At 40.7% G+C, this 18,775-nt stretch overlaps 1 protein-coding gene across 4 annotated transcripts in view; it reads right to left on the bottom strand.

Annotated features, from left to right (window-relative positions):
- The window catches only part of hydin (HYDIN axonemal central pair apparatus protein), a 108,951-nt gene that overhangs the window by 35,755 nt on the left and 54,421 nt on the right, over window positions 1-18,775 (bottom strand). For 3 of the 4 annotated variants that reach the window (XM_037766593.1, XM_037766592.1, XM_037766590.1), the window contains exons 26-44: window positions 17,209-17,418; window positions 15,013-15,207; window positions 14,738-14,912; window positions 13,179-13,297; window positions 11,664-11,791; window positions 10,898-11,034; window positions 8,966-9,093; window positions 8,748-8,861; window positions 8,140-8,220; window positions 7,368-7,490; window positions 7,033-7,272; window positions 5,386-5,515; window positions 5,137-5,283; window positions 4,854-5,024; window positions 2,855-3,019; window positions 2,333-2,511; window positions 2,026-2,100; window positions 873-1,056; window positions 598-739 (exon numbers count right to left, since the gene is read on the bottom strand). In XM_037766593.1, the coding sequence (XP_037622521.1) occupies window positions 598-739; window positions 873-1,056; window positions 2,026-2,100; window positions 2,333-2,511; window positions 2,855-3,019; window positions 4,854-5,024; window positions 5,137-5,283; window positions 5,386-5,515; window positions 7,033-7,272; window positions 7,368-7,490; window positions 8,140-8,220; window positions 8,748-8,861; window positions 8,966-9,093; window positions 10,898-11,034; window positions 11,664-11,791; window positions 13,179-13,297; window positions 14,738-14,912; window positions 15,013-15,207; window positions 17,209-17,418 (2,843 nt within the window). The remainder of the gene's footprint in view (window positions 1-597; window positions 740-872; window positions 1,057-2,025; window positions 2,101-2,332; window positions 2,512-2,854; window positions 3,020-4,853; window positions 5,025-5,136; window positions 5,284-5,385; window positions 5,516-7,032; window positions 7,273-7,367; window positions 7,491-8,139; window positions 8,221-8,747; window positions 8,862-8,965; window positions 9,094-10,897; window positions 11,035-11,663; window positions 11,792-13,178; window positions 13,298-14,737; window positions 14,913-15,012; window positions 15,208-17,208; window positions 17,419-18,775) is intronic. The other variant, XM_037766591.1, reaches the window with a different exon arrangement.

An 18,775-nucleotide genomic window follows, 5' to 3' on the forward strand; every position in this document is an offset into this window, starting at 1 on the left:
ACTGGCGTCCGGTAGTCACTTCAGTCCAAAATGGTGGAAGTGTAGCTTTGCTGCTGAGCACTGATGTTGCAATGGAACGAACAATTGACTTTCCCTTCTCGGCAAAAAACTGTATGTTCTTTGTCCACTCACATTTAGAAATAAAAGGCTCATTCTAAGATAACAAAACACAATGATTCTTATTTTCAGGTGATTATACGCTAAAGAAAACATACTTATTAATATTATATTCCATTTATGCCTATAGATCCCCCTAAATGATACACAATGTTCCTTTAAGTACAAACGAAATTCACGGGTGGTCCAGACCTGTCGTACCAGTCATGTATACATAGATACACTTGACTTAAGAATCATAATGCCTTAATCTGACAGAATTTGGAGTTTAAATATGATGCAGAAATTAATTAAAATAACATGAACGGGTGATAATCATCAAGCTAAAACGAGCAAATTACATTTGTCCAGTTAAGAGAGTGATGAATCCGACTTGGAACACTCGTACTAGCAAACCTCACAGAAAAAAAGTTTTCTGTTGACAATACAAAAATGTTCTTGCATTAGGTTCAGTGTGTCCGGCCATCTTCCAGTCAGTACCTGAGTTTCTGCAGTCTGCGCTTCTTTCTATGTCGCTGGGCAATACGCTCCTTCAGCTCCTCTGGCAGAGCGTCATACTCCTCCTCATCCAGCTGCTGCACCCACCGATCCTCCCTGTCAGCTTTCTCTTTCTGCAGAGCTTCTAAAAACACACACACAGACAGCTCCACTTACTGTACAGAGACATAAACCTTATAGATAATACAATAACTTTAATGAGTTCTGTCCTCTGTATAATTTTTTTATGTATGTGTGTCAGCTGGTGCATTTTTTACCCTCAGTTTCTCTCTGAACTCTCCGCCGTGCCTTCAGGGCAGCGTAGGAGTCAGACAGGTTGACTGCATAGATGTGTTTGCGGTTATTAAGGGCCTTGAGAACAACTTGCAGCGTGCTGGCTGCTGACTGAGTGTACACAGACTCCAGGCCGTCAATCACGATGCCACGGTAACAATCGCTTAGCTGTTATCACAACGGCAGCACCAACAGCAGCGACAATGACGAGACAAAGAGAATAAACATGAAAAGACACAAGTGAAACTTAAGTGAAACTCTGCCTCTTTTAAGTATTAAACATAATGCATATCTGACATATAATTACCAATAACTGTGAGCCTTTTTGATGTATGCATAAAGGTGTTAGACAATACAGATACACATGAGTATCGCAATATTATGTTGTGCAATACTGTATGGATTCTCCAAAACATGATTTTTAATGAACCTTTTAATGAACCGGCTGCTATTCGATATTTCGGAGGTTGTAGCGGGCTCAAAATTAAAGCTAGAGTAAAGTTTCTGGCATCATATGAAACTACAAAACCTAAGGAATTGATCCAAGCCTATCATACCAGCTTGTTGTGAAGTAGGTAGAAATAACGCTCCAAAGTTACACTAAATTTGGGCGAGGAAAAACTGTCATGGCCATTTTCGAAGGGGTCTCTTGACCTCTGACCTCAAGATATGTGAATGAAAATGGGTTCTATGGGTACCCATGAGCCTCCCCTTTACAGACATGCCCACTTTATGATAATCACATGTAGCTTGGGGCAAAAACCATGCAGTTGTTTGGATGCAGTATAAATGTGTTTTTGCCTATTCTAAAATGGTTTATTTCTGACAGTTATTTCTGAAATCAAATAAAACAAATTGAAAAATATCGCCTTGCTAACAGTATCACAATATATCATAATATATTGAATCATTACCCCTTTATCATGACATGTATCATAATGCCAGATTCTTGCAAATACACAGCCCTTTGTATGCATGTAACATTTTTAATCTAATTGTCTTAAAGTAGGTCTGCACTATATGTAAGGTCCTGTGACATTGTGCCTTAGCAGTTAACTGTGTATTTCGAAACCGTTTCATAACATATACTTCTACAATAAACTGCATAAATACGGGAAGAACAGTGTGTCAACGTACCTGAAATCTTTCTGCCAGGATATCAACCAGTAGCTGTTCAGGCAAGAGATTGCTGAGTGTGGTCACATCTCCTCCCTGAGGCCAAACCACACCAATTGGTTTACTATATTCAATTATTACATTGTATTCTCAATTTTATATAATCCTTTTATATCCTGATTTAAGAGAGAGATTTTTCTTGCAAAGATAACGATGTATCCAGTAGGTTCCTCAATCTATAGAACCCAAACCTGGACTACAGTGGTTAAACATCATAACATAACCCGTTAAAACACACCAGATGACAAGAGAATTTAAGAAACTGTACCAGGCGAAGGGCAAAGTGTTTGTTTTCAGTCTCCTGAGTAGCCTTGGAGTCATTTCTACTGCAGCTGTCCTCATTGGGGATGGCGAGAACTTCCACTGTATCGTGTAAAGCTTGAGCTGAATGTGGAGCTGGAATGGAGGTTTCAAGATGTGCTGCAGGTCCTGGTTCTGTGGTTTGAGCTAGAAGCAGATATATATATATATATATTTATGTTCACCTTCATTTACCAATCTAAGCTGAACATTATGCTCGTCTGCAGGAGTGTCCCATCTGACTATCAAAGATTTATAATGAATGCCTGATTACAGGAGCAGAACTGCTTAGTACAATCACAGACTTTTACTGTTGACTACTGAGCCGTTCCTGTGGAGTGGATGCTGATTAAATGCCTTGTTAATCGGCGCATTGACAGTATGGAAAAGCATTACTAGTCTGTCCATCACAAACCACTTCTCTCACTTCAAGGCTACTACAACTCCCCAAACACAAAAAAAAAACACAGTAGAATTGAATAATTCTCACCAGCCTTCTTCTCAGCATACTCGGCAGCAGCACAGTCATAGATTTGTCTTGCTGTCAGGCTAACAGGTGAGGTGCCATTTATCAGCACCTCTGTAACCACTGCATCAACACTCAGGCACGCCCCACCGTAGTGACGTCCAAGAGCAGCCACTGTGCTGCCCTTACCTGAAGTGGAGGAACAGGACACAAACACAATTGTACATATAAATACTCATCAATCCCACAAAACTAGGTATATATGGGTATATATACAGTATATAGTATACTGTATATATACTGAATATTACGGAAGCCCTGAGAGGCAAGCAAAAATAAAATTCTGGTGATCCATTTCTAAGTCTGATCTCAATTGTTTTCTCTCCTGTGTTTATGACTTAAGAGCAGGTGAAAAAAAAAGTTTTGCGAGATAATCTTTCCCCCTTTTCAACCGCAGGAACTTTCCCCAGGCACTATGAACCTTTTGAGGAACTCCTTGCGTTTCGAACGCAGCGACCAGGGTCTAAATTAAGGCTGCAGAGTGTGTTTACTGCTGTGACCACCAGCAGCCCTCGTCCCATGTCAGGTGGATTTTTCGTACGTCAGTGGACTAATTTGCCCAATCTCGACAATAGCTTACTTTTAGTCCCAGGAATGACTTTCCATGGAACAAAAAGGTTCCTTCAGCCATTGTTGTTTGCGTTTCCACCACGGTCTGAAGACCTGCGAATACTAGGCAAATTAGTCCGCAACATGTCATGAGATGAGGGCTGCTGGTGGTAACAGCAGTAAACACACTCTGCAGCCTGCAGTTCAGTATGGCTGCCTGTTTTATTTAAAAAACATGCTGGAAAAAATACTTTATTTTACTGCTGCATATATTCACTGATGCACGTTGGACATAATGAATGAAATGCAGAGGAGGAAAATGAAACTAGGAGCGCCTGTATACACAGGAAATCATCTGTTGGGTGTTTGAGGGTTCTTTATTTGTGCTTTCGAACGTTAACAATGTGAAACAATAAGGAAATAACTTTTCTTTCTCTCATTCACAGCACAGCCGCGCTACGTCTCGCTTTCTTCTACCGATCGCACAATCTCTCAATCTTTTTTTAAATGAGTCGGGAAGCCGACAGCAGAGCTTAACTATTCTTTTAATGTTATCAAACAAAGAGAAATGCTCTCCCCTCATCCTCAAATGGTCCTTAATCAATACTAGAGCACTAGTTTTACTACCTTGTTTTATGAATGAAGCAGTACAGTTGAAGCTGCAGTGCTGTGTGTGTGTTTCACCAATCAGCGACGGCCATCCCTGCAAACTCCATCACGAAAGCTCTGGTAATTTCAGAGAGTACTACCCCTCCAGCCAGGGCCTTTTTGGAGGATAAAAAGGTCCCGTAAATATCCCCAGAAGTTAATTTAGACCCTGGTCCCTGAGGTCTAAACGCAATGAGTTCTTCAAAAGGTTCTTAGTTTCGGGTTGAAAAGGGGCTAATCGTCTGAAGGAACCTTTTCCGTCCTTGAAAAGAAGTCCCGGGACTAAAATTACCAGGAACTTCTTGGTGGACTCTCTGATATACCGAGCCACCTGACTGATATTTTTCCTATTTAGCATATTGCTACTGTAACATTGCATCCTTTTCTATTATTATTTTTTGATTAATATTTATTCTTCTCTTTTATTGTATTTTATTTACCTATTTACTTTTATTTACTATATATATATACTGTATATATATATATGTATATATATATATAGAAGGTAGGGAAGGATAAAGGGTGGGTACAATGCAGGGCAATGTCTGTACGAGTTTGGTATGTTTTTATATAAAGTTGTGTGTAAAGTTATGAAAAAAAATGGATCACCAGAATTTATTTTTCTCACTTGCCTCTCAGGGCAGATTGCTCACAGGGTAGTGAGTGTGGTGTATAGTGATTCATGTTTTCTAATACTCTTACTCTTCAAATATTTTATTGAAATATGAAGATTCTGCTAATTAGGTTGATTAATTATTTGCTTCACCTGTCAGTGGGGCTCCATATACAATAATAGCAATGCCTCTGCGGTTGTGTGCAGCCAGACCCTCAGGTGACAAATCAAGAGACATGTGGCGGGCAATTGCTCTGGAGACGGGGGTCATCTCTATCTGCCCCATTCCTCCACTGCTTCCCTCTTTCCTCATCTCCGAAATGACTGAAAGCACAAGAATTCATAAAACACACAGTACCTGCGGAAATTACAGTGAATTACACTCACCTCATGTCAGGCTACATTCAAGTTCTGCTTCTAAAACGGTTATACTCACGTAATTCAGCTGGTTTCACAGTCATAGTGTGCATTTCTTCCACTTTTCTGTCTGCTAGGTGGGCATCGTTTTGTCTTGACCTCTTTTCTTCCTCAAGTGTGTCACCCGTCACAGCTTCATTTTCATCCAAGCCTTCCTTCAGCTCTGCTGCACATGGGTAGATTAGATTAAAACAGGTGTGCACACATTATTCAGACACATGTGGGTGTATTATTTCAGTGCTTGATGAACATGTGTGCTTGAAACTACCATCTTCTTTCAGCTGGGAGCAGTACTCCTTGTAGTAGTCGAGCAGTTCTGTGGGAAGACTTTCTCCAGGGGCTCTGGGAGGCAGCAGTAAGATGTTGTTCTCATCATAACCCTGCATCAGACGCAGGATCTACATGGGATGAAGTAATGGGAAAGACAAGGACAGGGACAAGGAAACCAGGACAGGAAAGGAAAGAGGAAAGTGAAATGTTAGGAGATAAGAAAAGAGAGGACATTTCCAAGAGGGAAAGAGTGGTAGCAAAGATTAAGTGAAAACATGTTGAGGGTGCCAGCACCCTCGTCAGACTTTCCTTTTTCAGAGGCTGTAGCAGGCTTAGTTAGAGCTAGAATAAGGAATCCATTGCTACCAACCATGTCATGCTAGCATGTCGGGAAGAACGCTAAACAACGCTACGAAGCCAGTTTTTTTGGTGAGGAAAAACTGGCATGGTGATTTTCAAAGGGGTCCCTTGACCTTTGACCTCAAGATATGTGAATGAAAATGGGTTCTATGGGTACCCACGAGTCTCCCCTTTACAGACATGCCCACATTATGATAATCACATGCAGCTTAGGGCATGTGTGACAATGTGTGACAATGTGTGACTGTAAAGCTGAGACTCTTGTGAATTCAATGAGCCCAGTCGTATTCATGTGTGATGATATTAATCCCGATGTTAGTCGCTTTATAAAGTGAGACCTTTTTTTTAATTTGACCTCACTGTATGAAATGACCTGTTGTGACCTCTGGGATAATCACAGCCTTATGAAACTTTACAACCACAAACTAGAGATCTAGGGCATTCAGAGGCTATATGGCTTTCCCTAAGTATATTGTCAATGAAGGGGCTTCTGAGTACTTTCCAGAACAGAAGTGCTCGCCATCCAATCGCCGAAAGATACAATTCTTGCCAAAATACCGAATCACAGCATGGCTTTTTCTATGGTGTTCATCAATGTCTTGGTGTCATAATGTGGTATTTTGGAGGGAATATTGATCATTTTCATGAATTATCGAGTGGTAAAAAATTATTAAATTTAGCACCAAATCTGTGTAACAAATGGTATCAACCCAAAAAATGCTGCAACAACTTATGAGACATAATAGAGCATGGGAATGGCCATCATATACTTCTATCATAACGTTCTTAGCCTCTATACACTTTCAAAATTTATTTTCATTAATTCATTAATTGATCAATTATTTTTTTAATTTCTGATTCATAACTAGAACAACTTGACACACAGTGCTGAGCTGCATCTCAAATTAATCATCAGGTTCCCAGCTTTCAGATGGTGAATACCAGTAATCTCACCCTAAATGCCCCCTGTCCCCCCCTAAAAAAGACAAAAACAGGTCTATGAAAAAGAGGAGTTGGAGTAGAAATGGTTAGATAATCTTAAACTAAACTTTCTGTGATATCTGGACTATACATAAGAATTGGTATTGAGCAAAAAATTCTCTTTGTCAAATTTTAGAATGGGCATGACTTCCTCTGATGGATAAATGGTTTGTAAGGTATTGGTATATGGCAATGGTATGTACTCACACTATTACTATCCAACAACCTTGCTTGCACCCTCTCATTCCAACTTTCTCTCTCTTTCTCATCCCTTTGCACTCACACAGAAGAAAGCCACCTGTACCTTTTCTTCCTCGAGATACTGCGTATCCAATTCCAGGCAGTAGAACTCAATGGGGAAAGAGCAGGGGTTTTTGACGGTGACCTCAGAGACAACCTCAGTGGTGGCAGGCAGGCAAGGCCCCAGCTCCAGCACCGGCGGGCAGAACTCCAGTTGCGGCTCCTCACTCTGCCCCTGGGCTGTGATGAACACCTGCTGGGTGCTCTCAGCCACACGGACCACTAGCTGCCTGTTGTAAGCATGCTGCAAAGACACATACAGTAGGTCACCAACCCATGCAATGCCAAGCTGCTCTGCTATATATTGTGCCAATCTCTAAGGTAAATTAAGCTCTTCACCCCCTCAGCAGGGCTGAACCTTATCTGGACATTGACTCGTTCACCAGAGGACAGCGTGCCGGAGCTGGGAATCATCTTAAACACAGCTGGAGGTGGTTGCTGCTCCTGTGGGATCTTTTTATGCTGGTAGAGAGCAAGAACAAAGGCAAATGTCACCCTAATGCAGCTGTGTCTGTATGGGCCTTACTCAAACTGGACCTTCCACACTCCCACCCTGTGACGGAGTGAACTCTGTTTGTAGTCCCACTCCCAGCTGAATGAAGCAGCCTTCTTTAAGGTGTTAACACGTCTGCCGTTTTCTAGTCTAGACAAAGGTAGATTTTATCCTAAATACAATGTAACCTTACGTAGTTAAATATCTATTTAGTTAGAGCAGTTTACATTTGCGCGGGTAGTTGCACGGAACTTACATTTGAACAGAGCGTGTTCCATGACGAACACAAAACGCTGTTGCACGTGGCCAGTAAGTCGACATCGATGCAGGCTCGCTGTTGGAGGGTTATATAACTCACTTCCACTCCTGGCTAATTGGGTGTAGTTGGCACTTAATATGGCGGACCCTCCACACGTGGAAGTAGGTAGGGAGAGGGTGTACGAAGTGGTTTGAGAAAGGCCCTATTTTTTCTCTTTTAGTTAGTATTCTAAAGTTTTCCTAAAGCTAAAGATAGTACAGTAGATGTGAAGTTGAAGTCCTTTTTGTTTCCTGGAGATCAAATTACAAAATGAATTGGAAAAGTTAATTGAAAATGACATAAAATGACAATTGCTGTACCTTTTTGAGAGGCTTCTCCTTCTCAGCTATGCTCCAGTAGCAGGGCACACTCTCATGATTAAACAGCTGTATCGTCTTCACCTGATGGGGAACAATAACAATAACAACAACAACAACCAACACATGTCAGTTTGGTCACAACAGAATGAACTGATATTCAGTTAATACATGGCCCCCATGCTGCTTCAGCATAAAATCACTAATCTTTTTTGCCACGTTTAAGCACTTCAAGTGTGTATGAGCTTAGTAAGAGAAATCCTCAGAAATGATGAACTTAACCTGATCCGACCGCAAGATGTCACCACGGCGAGGCAGCATATTGCTCTCTAATTAGTGCCCCTCATTAGTGTGCCATGCACACAACCAATAGTGTTGAGCTGTATACATTTCTGCTTCCCGTTCTCCTACTTTTGCATGTTAATAACACAAAGTCAAATAAAATGGGCAGTAAAAGTTAATTTTATTTGAATTTGTGAAGCTATCCAATTTTAACCAAATCAGTGTGAAAGATGATACAAACATTCAACACAGCATTTTCATTCCCTCATTGAACACAACAAGCAACCTTTGTAGGGCTACATAAGTAGTGTCTTGTCATAGTGTATTACCTGACAAATATCATACTGCACAGTGTCAAACTGCAGTGTATCCGTGGAAACAGTGATGGCCGGCACAGTTACCACTGCACACAGTCGCACCTGGACCATTGGGCCACCAGTGACCTGTAAAACCAAACAAAATCATCTTAGAAACTAGGTCACAATGACCCAATTACGTAGACATTTGACACTGAATCAGAAATAATGACAAGTATGTCCATGTGTACCTTTATGGGCATGACAACATTTATGTCCCCCATCTTCAGGTTGTCTCCTTGGGGGTCAAATGTAACTGTAAAAGTCTGCGTCTTGCCACAGTGCAGGTTTTTCACTCTTTCAAATTCTGCACTGAATCCTTTGAAGAAGCAACAAAACACGCAATGTATTTCTTATTTTATAAAGGCAAAATGTAGAACACTGAGAGGAAAATAAAACAGCCTATTGAAAACACAAGGATTAATATCAGAAGACAGGCAGAATATTACCCCGTGAATGATGGGACACACCCTTTGAGACAATCAATCAATTTAATTTTATCCATATCCTTTTTCTCTACTATCCTATCACTTTAAGATTATTCACTCATCTCACTGACCCACACAAAACTCAACCTAGGTTTTATCAGCAAAATTATAAATCTGAAAACTTGTCTCTCCTGCTTGAAAAAATAGTTTGACATTTTGGGAAATAGGCTTGTTTGTTTTTCTTGCAGAGAGTTAGAAGAGAAGATAAATACCACTGTCTCCTGGATCCAGGAGATGGTTAGTTTAGTTTATCGTTAACACTGGAAACAGGAAAACAGTAAGCCTGGCTCAGTCCAAAGCTAAAAAAAATCCACCTACCGACACCTCTAAAGCTCACTTATAAACATATTGTTTGTTTTGTTTGTTTGATCTGTACCAGTGGGCAACTCAAGGATCTTAGAAGTGAGGCCAATGCGGAGGTGCTTAAAACTTGCATTCTTTCTAAAAGTCAGCAGGGGGCGACTCCTCTGGTTGCAAAAAGAAGTCTGGTTGTATAGAAGTTAAAAGTCTTCTTCAATACAGCATGATGTTCATTTAGTAAATCATGGTCCCATTTAGAGTCAAATAGACCATAAAGCAGGGGATGCTTTAGAACGTGGCTACCTTGTGATTGACAGGTTGCTACCACAGCGTTGTCCGTGTTTTCGTCGTAGAACTTTAACCCTTTCATAGTGTTTTCAATTCATGAAAGTTAAATGTAACATTTTGGTCTCCTAAAAATGTCTTTTTTTCAGCATTCGGTTGTACTTAGCTCACCCTTTCGTGTCACTTCTGGTTGCAAATAACCAAGATGGCGATGACCAAAATGCCAAAACAGCAGTCCACCAACCAATGGGTTATGTCACGGTGACTACGCCCACTTCTTATGTACAGTTTATGATCTGCACAAAAACCAAAGTGTAAGTGACAAATTGTTGATTCAAAGGGAATTAGATGCAGCCAGACTATTTCCCAGTCAGGTGCAGTGATTTCCTGGAGTCTTATCGCCACCATGAGGTTGCCAGGCGATCAGTGAAGTCTACAGGAAGTCACAGCTAGTCCAATAGTACGGGTTAAGCTTTTGAGATGCTGGTAGGTGGATTTTTTTTTTTTTTTTTTTTACTTTTGGACAGAGCCAGGCTAACTGTTTCAACTGTTTCCAGTCTAGCTAGGCTAATCCTCTCTTGGCTTCATATTTTATGGACAGACATGAGAGTGGTATCAATCTTCTCATTTGACTCATTTAAATCAAAACAAATGAGCATGTTTTCCAAAATGTCAAAATATTCTTTCATCTGAAGTATTATTTTCTGAAGTCTTACAAAAACATTTTCAGTTTCAGTATTATTATAAAATAAAATATTATACTATTTTCCAGATGAAGTATGTGCATAATTGCACACATGTTCATGACTGTAACTTAAAGGAGGCCAAAAATATATGTTTCTATGATTTTATTTATTTATTTATTATCCTATGTGATTGCTGTGTGTCCTTAAGACCAATCACTGCCAGATTATAAATGCCAGAAGCATCATCACACCAAGTTGTTCGCATGATTGTGCTACATTAATACTGAAAATATCACATGAAAATAAGACAAATAAGATGAAGTACTGAAAATTCCACAGGATCTTCAATAATGTATTGTGTTACCTGTGCCAGCTAGAGGTTTGCCATTGGCACAGAAGGACACAGTCACTGACCCAGTATTGGTCACATGTACAGTGTGACTGAGGACATTGCCTGGAATGACATAACCAAAATCCAAAACATACTCTGGGAGCAGGAACCTGAGGGAGTGGAGAGAGGTAAGGGTGGAGACATGAATAAGACAATGACAAGCAACATCCATCTCAAAAATTTGTTTGCTGAAGCAGGGCTTGGCAGTACTTCAGCTTTATGATTTACTGGGATTCAATAGGTCAAATGTTTCAAGTTGTCATGATCACTATGTTATCATTTTACAAAACTATGTCATTGAAATTAATATTTCTAAGCAAAATATAATTTAAAACTGACCAAATACGTTTGTTTTTTTTATCTCAGTGGAACACAGTTCTTTGCCTTGAACGTCAAATTAATTATTTTATTTGTCATCATTTTCAGTATACATTTGTGGAAGTTAAACAATGAATCACAATATGGTATGAGCGAAAACAGCCAATGCACACCATGACATCCATCTATTTGCACAAATACCACAGAACAAAAACATACCCAGCCAGATATTATTCATTAACCCAAACTCTTTGAATTCCACAACACAGTTCTTGTTTCAGTCCAGTGAGTGGACCATCTGTTCAACCAAAGTGTGTGCGTGCGTGTGTGTGTGTGTGTGTGTGTGTGTGTGTGTGTGTGTGTGTGTGTGTGTGCGTGTGTGTGTGTGTGTGTGCGTGTGTGTGTGTGTGTGAGAACATACTGGCTAAGTCTGTGCCACTTTCTGGAGGAACCTTGTGAGTCCCTGAGCTCCAGCAGGCTACTGGTCACAGCGAGAGCATTCTGTTTGACCAACGTTCTCTCAATCTCCATGTGAAGTTGCTCGTCATGCTGGAGGCAGCAGGCAAAAGAGAGAAAAAGAAAAAGGGAGAGGGAGACCGAAGAAGGAAGGAAGGCACAGAAGGAAGGGATCATTAAACACCTCGAAAGTTACTAAAAAAGTGTTGAAGAGTTACGGAAGCAATAAACAGCACAGTCCCAATGGTGAGAACAATAATTCAAGGTACCTCCAAATCTAGCTTTACCAGTCCAAGCAAAATACATACACAGTTTTGATCTATTAAACAGAAAGTAAACTTTAGAATGGCAGATATCTCATAATCTGTCTAGTCAAAGCTCCCTTCAGGATAATAATTAATATTTTTTCTTTCCAATGTGCTTGGGAGGTTGCGCTCCTGACACGCCTGCCGTCACTAAGAAACCAAAACCTAACGTAACCGCTGTACGAGAGCAGTTCAGAGTGGAGGCGGTGAGCTAGCCAGTGTAGCACGCTCACATGCACACACTGCCGGCCTAGCTATGTCAACAAAGCAACGAGAAGCTCGAATTACAACACACACAGAGGGAGAGCGACTTAATTCTCTGCTCAGGTAGACATTACTCCTCTATATCTTTACAAAGCAAATAGTTGTTTGCTGCTATATTAATACTGAACATATCGAATAGATCACCTTTAAAGGAATTTTCACTAGTAATATTTAAACTTCAAGATATCCCCACTTCTTACTTTCTGACTAGCCATAATTCCAGTACCATACAGTATATCAACTATTGCATTTACTATGTCATGACAGGTGTATTGCGCAAAGGTAGCGCAGTGTCGGGTTTGAAGTTGTTTGGATTAGGCCGCACTGCACTAGCAACAACAACAGATAGAAAGTCACCGAAGTCAGGGTTTTTTGTGGATAAGGTGGTAATGTTGCCAATTTGTCAGTTTATGCACAGGTGTTGCAGTTCTTATCTTTCCTTTCCTTATCTGCTATGAAAAGCTTGGCATTTTCATTACAGTGAGGGGAAAAGTCAAGGATGTCTTTGGTGCAACACAAAACCATGAGTAAATACCGAGGGGATAAGCAGAAAATAGCAATTTCCATTGTAATTCAATGGTTCTTGTCTACCCCCTGGAAAATCAATACACAGATAAGAAGTAGGGAAAGCCCTGTGGAATAGGCTGGTTATTAAGAGCTGAGATGTAGTGGTACTGCCACACCCATATGGAAAGAAAATATATTAGGAGCATGTACTGTACACTATTTATGTTCAGTTTAGAGTTTAGAGTCATTTATTCTTCCTGTACTAGAGCAAAGCATTGTACAGTTTTCACTACAATGCATACAGTATGCTTACTAGTAACCTACACGACCACAATTTTGGAAGATAATACAGAAGATAAGGTTTCATTGCGTAACATTAATGTTATTTTATCTTAGTCACTGACTGTGAGGGTGCGGTTGGCCTCGGTTGTTGCTCCTCCACCAGTCTTGAGCTCCTCTCTGAGTCTATCTCCCTCCACAGCTTCTCTGGCCGGCTGCACCACATCGCTGTAGTACTTCTCTGCTGCAAGGGAATCAGGACACAGCACCACACCAGGGCACAAATAAAGAGTTACTGTATATTTGTGTCTCAGTATTTGTTTGCATGGAAACATGGTTATTAGGGAGACTCGTCCATTAACTGAAGGATTTGGGCTCAATGCTTTCTAATACAACTAAAATGTATATACAATACAACGAATACAAAAAATAAAACGCAGTTGTATGCCTCCACCAACCAGCCAAGATGCAGTTTATATCCATGTCTTTACAAAATGTCATCATTTGATCCTATTAGACATTTGTGGGAAATTGTCATAATTAGCATATGAATTATTGAGATATGGCCAAAAATGTGTTATGTGAGGTCACAGTGAGGGTCTGAGAAGTGAAGCCAATGCGGACATGCCTTAAATTTGCATTCTTTATAATGGCCAGCAGGGGGCGACTCCTCTTGTTGCAAAAAGAAGTCTGATTTGTATAGAAGTCTATGAGAAAATGACCCTACTTCTCACTTGATTTATTACCTCATTAAACATTGTAAAGTTGAGTTTATGGTCTCAATCGCTAGTTTCAAGTCTTCTTCAATACAGCATGATGTTCATTTCGTAAATTATGGTCCCATTTAGAGTCAAATAGACCATAAAGCAGAGTATGTTTAAGAGTGTGGTTATCTTGTGATTGACAAGACGCTACCACGGCGTTGTCCGGTCTGGGAGTTGTCCGTGTAGTCCGTGCAAATTGCCGAACTCGAGGCTTCAAAACGGCAGTCCACAAACCAATGGGTGACTTCATGGTGACTACGTCCACTTCTTATATACAGTCTATGCCTACTAGGGGCTGAATTCAGTTCTAGGGGACAAGCTCTGTTCTGTCGCTGACTCTGTTCTCTGGCAATTTCCTCATGTGGATCAATAAACTATTACACTATATGTTAAGCACTTTCTATCTACTGCTGTTTACTGAGTTTGACCAAGTTTCCAATTGTCCGTTCCAATGCACAGAGAACATTTCCTTCCAATGGCATTACTGACACCATAATTGCATTTGAGCAAATAGAATGAATGTAGAGTACAACATAGCAGTTAATCTATTGCAGATACTGTTTTTATGCCTCTGAGCCGGCAGCAGCCTTGGCCGGAGGCATTATGTTTTCGGGTTGTGCGTCTGTCCATCTGTCCCATTTCTTCAAATTTGGCACAAAGTCCACTTGGAATCAAGGATGAAATGATTAGATTTTGGTAATCAAAGGCCAAGGTCACTGTGACCTCAAAAAACTAATTTTTGCTGCAAACTGCAACTTGGCATACAACTGCGAAGCAGTAATTCTAGTTTTTGGTTAAAACAATAAGCATAGTAATAGATTAAAAAAACGTGTATATTTCATTGTAAATGTTCGTCCCTGTTGGCTCGTTGAATAGGGATGTGATCATGTCTGTGTGTATGAGAGCGTGTCTATGCTTACGCAGGTTTTGTGGCAAGTTCAGGCTGATCCTGGGGAACACTCCCTCTCCAGTCAGCATGATGTCCTGCGGTGGCAGGAAAGCCACCTGCAGCTGAAGCCGCTTCTCAAACACCTCAGGGATACCTGGGAGGTAGAGCACACGCAAACACTGCTCCGCACCTGCATCAATGTAACCCTGACACACACAAAAACAAACAAAATTTGGTAAAAAACAAACAAACGTATACATAATAAATGACCCTCCCACATCTGAAACAGTCCCAAAATGACCTCACCATTGTGGGGATAACCATGGGCCGGCCTGGTATGACATTCCGATCCTGTCCTTTCTCATTTTGCTTCTCTTCCAAGGCTTTCCTCTGTCCCCCTGCCTCCTTATCATCCCTTTGAGGATGTATGAGGCTAAATTTGAAGCCTACTTTGCCAGTATTTCTCAGGGTCACCTCAGCTTGCCCTTCGTGATCAAACAGCTGGAAGAAAAAGAGGGGAGAGGCAACACTTTGCTTTTCAAACTGTCAGCACCTTTACTTTCATTGAAGATAATATGAATTAGACAAACAGAAGGTTTTGGTAAAACCACTCCACCTAGTGCCTTTTAGGTGGAGTGGGTGCTCTGTAAAGGTGATACAGTTCAGTAAAAAAAAGAAAAAATATTTTTCTAGAAAAGCATGCATGATGTTGGACTCCGGTTTTACCTTATGGTTTATGGTAATAACTATCATTAAAATATAATAATAAAGAACATAAGGTGATAGTAGTTGTAACTGTGATATACGCATAATGGAATTTTTATTTGAGTGTTTAAAGGGATTGTTGTTTTGAAGTGGGGTTGTATGAGGTACTTATCCATAGTAGGTGTATTACTTACAGTAGATTACGGTCGGCGCATCCCCAGCTTGAAAAAACAGACAGCATTACCGACACCGGAGCAAAGCAATACAGTGCTGTGGACAGGTACGGCAGAAAAATGTATTTTAGCCACCTAAAAAAAAAGGCTCACCTATAAAATCGCTATCCATTTAAGTGTACGCTATATTTAGAATATTTTCACCGCTTTATCTTGTCGTCAGACAGCCCTTTCCTTCCTGTTTCCAACAGGGAACTGAACTGAAAGTTCAACTTATCAATGCTCTCTCCAAAGCCAGCAGGTTAAGATTACAAAAACAGTATACATACATTTCACTTTCAGTTCAGGTTTAGGTGAGCCTTATTTTGAGGTGGCTAAAATACGTTTTTCTGCTGTCCCCATCCACAGCACTGTATAGCTTTACTCCGGTGCCGATGCTCCTGTCTGTTTCTCGATGCTGGGGGCTTGCCGACCGCCATCTACTGTAAGTTATACACCTACTATGGATACGTACCTCATACAACCCCACTTCAAAACACCCGAGAAAGTAAGAGACAGAGAGAGATAGAGACAAGCAAGAAAAGTGATTCAAAAATATTGCTCGGAATCTGGAACTGTGCGTGCACAGAGGGGGTTGTTTCAGGACTTCCTGACTCATTTGGACGAACGTAATTGACACAAAAAAACAACAGAGGGAGTAAAAGAGAGAGAGAGAGAGAGAGAGCAAGAGAGACAAGAAAAGCAAGAGAAAGAATAGTGCTGAACAGACAGGAAGGTCAGACAAATGTTCTGCTGAATCGCTCATTTCAACTAAATCAAAAATCAATATGTCCTTGTTTTGAATATCAATGATAACTGGTCCGGACGGCTTGCATACTTAAAGAGGGAGTGGAAGTGCAAACGACCAAAGTGTGAAAAACTATGCAGTGACATTGAAAGTTAATGTGATTCCTCTCACCAGTCTTTTTAGTGGGTCAAAACAACTTTGATGCCACAACAGTAGATATTATGTCTTTATATAATGTGTATCCTAATGACATACAAGCACTTATCCCACAATCTGTCCCTCAGCATTCGATTCTGTGATTATAGGAAGAAATGGAATGAGGAAGAGTAAAAATGTGATTGTTAGTCAAACACTGACAGTAAGCAAAAGCAAATAATTACGAAACAAACCAGAGAAATGCAGCAAACACATATTCATCCACAATCCCTAATCTGTCACACTCCCCCCAGGCCTGTCAGTGTCATTTTGAAAATGGTAGAATGCATCACTCCCCCAAGTTTTGTAATAATCTAATTAGTTTTGAATGAATGTGTATGTGTCATACATGGATGAGCAAACAGATGGCAAAGGAACGAACAAAGACAAAAAAAGCAGGATCACAGGGAGGCAAATTAACACAAGATAAAAACATAGAAAAGGAGAGTTTTGCCCTGATGTAACTCATATAGTGTTAAATCTTGCCTCCTTTGCCACTACCAGCAGTCTCTAACATCAGTCTTATCCTAGCCTTAAAGATCTGCACATACTAAGCTGGAACATAACTATTTGATTGGTAGAGCTCGATGGGATAAAGAACTGGGAGGATAAAGTCTAGGTAAAGAAGCTCTGTGTACATACCTGCAGACCAAAGTCAATATGGGTAGAGTCAAGGCTGTAGCTGATTACTGATGCTTCTCCTCTGAGTTTGATGTCATACGTCGGCCCCTCCTCCACGTGGCACTGTGCCACCACCTCTCTGCTGACGTTTTCGTGGCCGTAGAACGAGAAAGTGACCTGCTGCTGGTCCCCAGGTTGCAGATTACCATATATCGGCAAGATATCAAACACCTACAGAGACACAAAAAGAAAACAAGTGTAACTTACAAGATGAATTCTAATCGAATTTTCTACTTGAGACGGAGCCAGGCTAGCTGTTTCCCCCTGCGTCCAGTCTTTATGCTGAGTTAATGAACTAACTAACTATCTCCTGGATTCAGCTTCATATTTAATGGCGGGGTATGACAGTGGTATGCATCTTCTCATCTAACTCTTGACTATGACTGTGGCTGTATCTTTGCAGTTTCTCTTGTGTCTCATGTTTTCCCCTCCCCTGTGTTTCTAGGACTCCCTGTCTGTCTCTCTCTCTCTAGGGACTTGGGACGCACCCTTTGTCTTTGAATGTTGTGTGTGTGTTTGTGTGTGTGTGTGTGTTGCCGTGGTCTTCCTTCCTGGCTCGTGGTCTGGTCCTCTACCTGCAGAATATCTCTTCCAGCTCTTCATTCACTCCTCGCCAGGTTGTTGTTCACCACAGCGGTAGTTACGCTTCAGGCCAAACTAAAAGGAACTTACTGTAGGGATTTTGCTTCCTTGTGTTTTCCGGGCTCTAACATTATTCTTTTGTGCTTCGGGATCATCACCCGCCTGCCAGTCTTCCTGCTCGTCTGACTGCCTGCCGGCAACCACAGGCCAACCACGTTTTCCCTCATTACTCCCGCTCATGCCAGCCGCACTCCAGCACCACCACCATTACCACTGTTGCTGCCCCTTTGCAATAAAAACTCTTTCTTACCAACACTACTCAGGTCCGTGTCCAGCGTTTGGGTCCCACTCGTGGCCATAACAGCGAGAGAGCAAATTCAACTATTCCTTTAAGCTATAGTATTTCAGAACATTTCTCATTTAGAGTTTGCACTAGGGGTGTGTACTATTGTTAAGTACAGAGACAATTAGTCGATTAATCAATGACTCAATACATACTAAATGCCTTTGTTTTTCTGGATTGCTGGTCGGACATTGAATATTTTCTACAATGTATAGACCATTACAACGGAATTGCATTGCTATGCAACAGCTTGGGTCCATGTTTACTTCCTGTCAGCTAATGTCTCTGACATATACTGCAGCAAACTGGGACACATTTGGAATGTTTACGGCTGTGAAATGGTCTATACAATAGACAAAAAAAAAAGGATTTGATTGATCTAGGAATAATCAATAGATTATCAATTCTGAAAACAATTGTAGTTGCGGCCCTAATTGACATACACATGCACAGATGGGATCAAAGCATGCTCTCATCATTTAAGTATGACAATTCTAAATATTATAAATAGGGCTGTCAAAGTTAACGCGATAATAACGTGTTAACAGAAACTTATTTTAACGCAACTAATTTCTTTAATGCATTAACCCAACTTGCGATTTT

Source organism: Sebastes umbrosus, chromosome 4 (genome assembly GCF_015220745.1).
Source record: "Sebastes umbrosus isolate fSebUmb1 chromosome 4, fSebUmb1.pri, whole genome shotgun sequence".
NCBI classification, from domain to species: Eukaryota; Metazoa; Chordata; class Actinopteri; order Perciformes; family Sebastidae; genus Sebastes; species Sebastes umbrosus.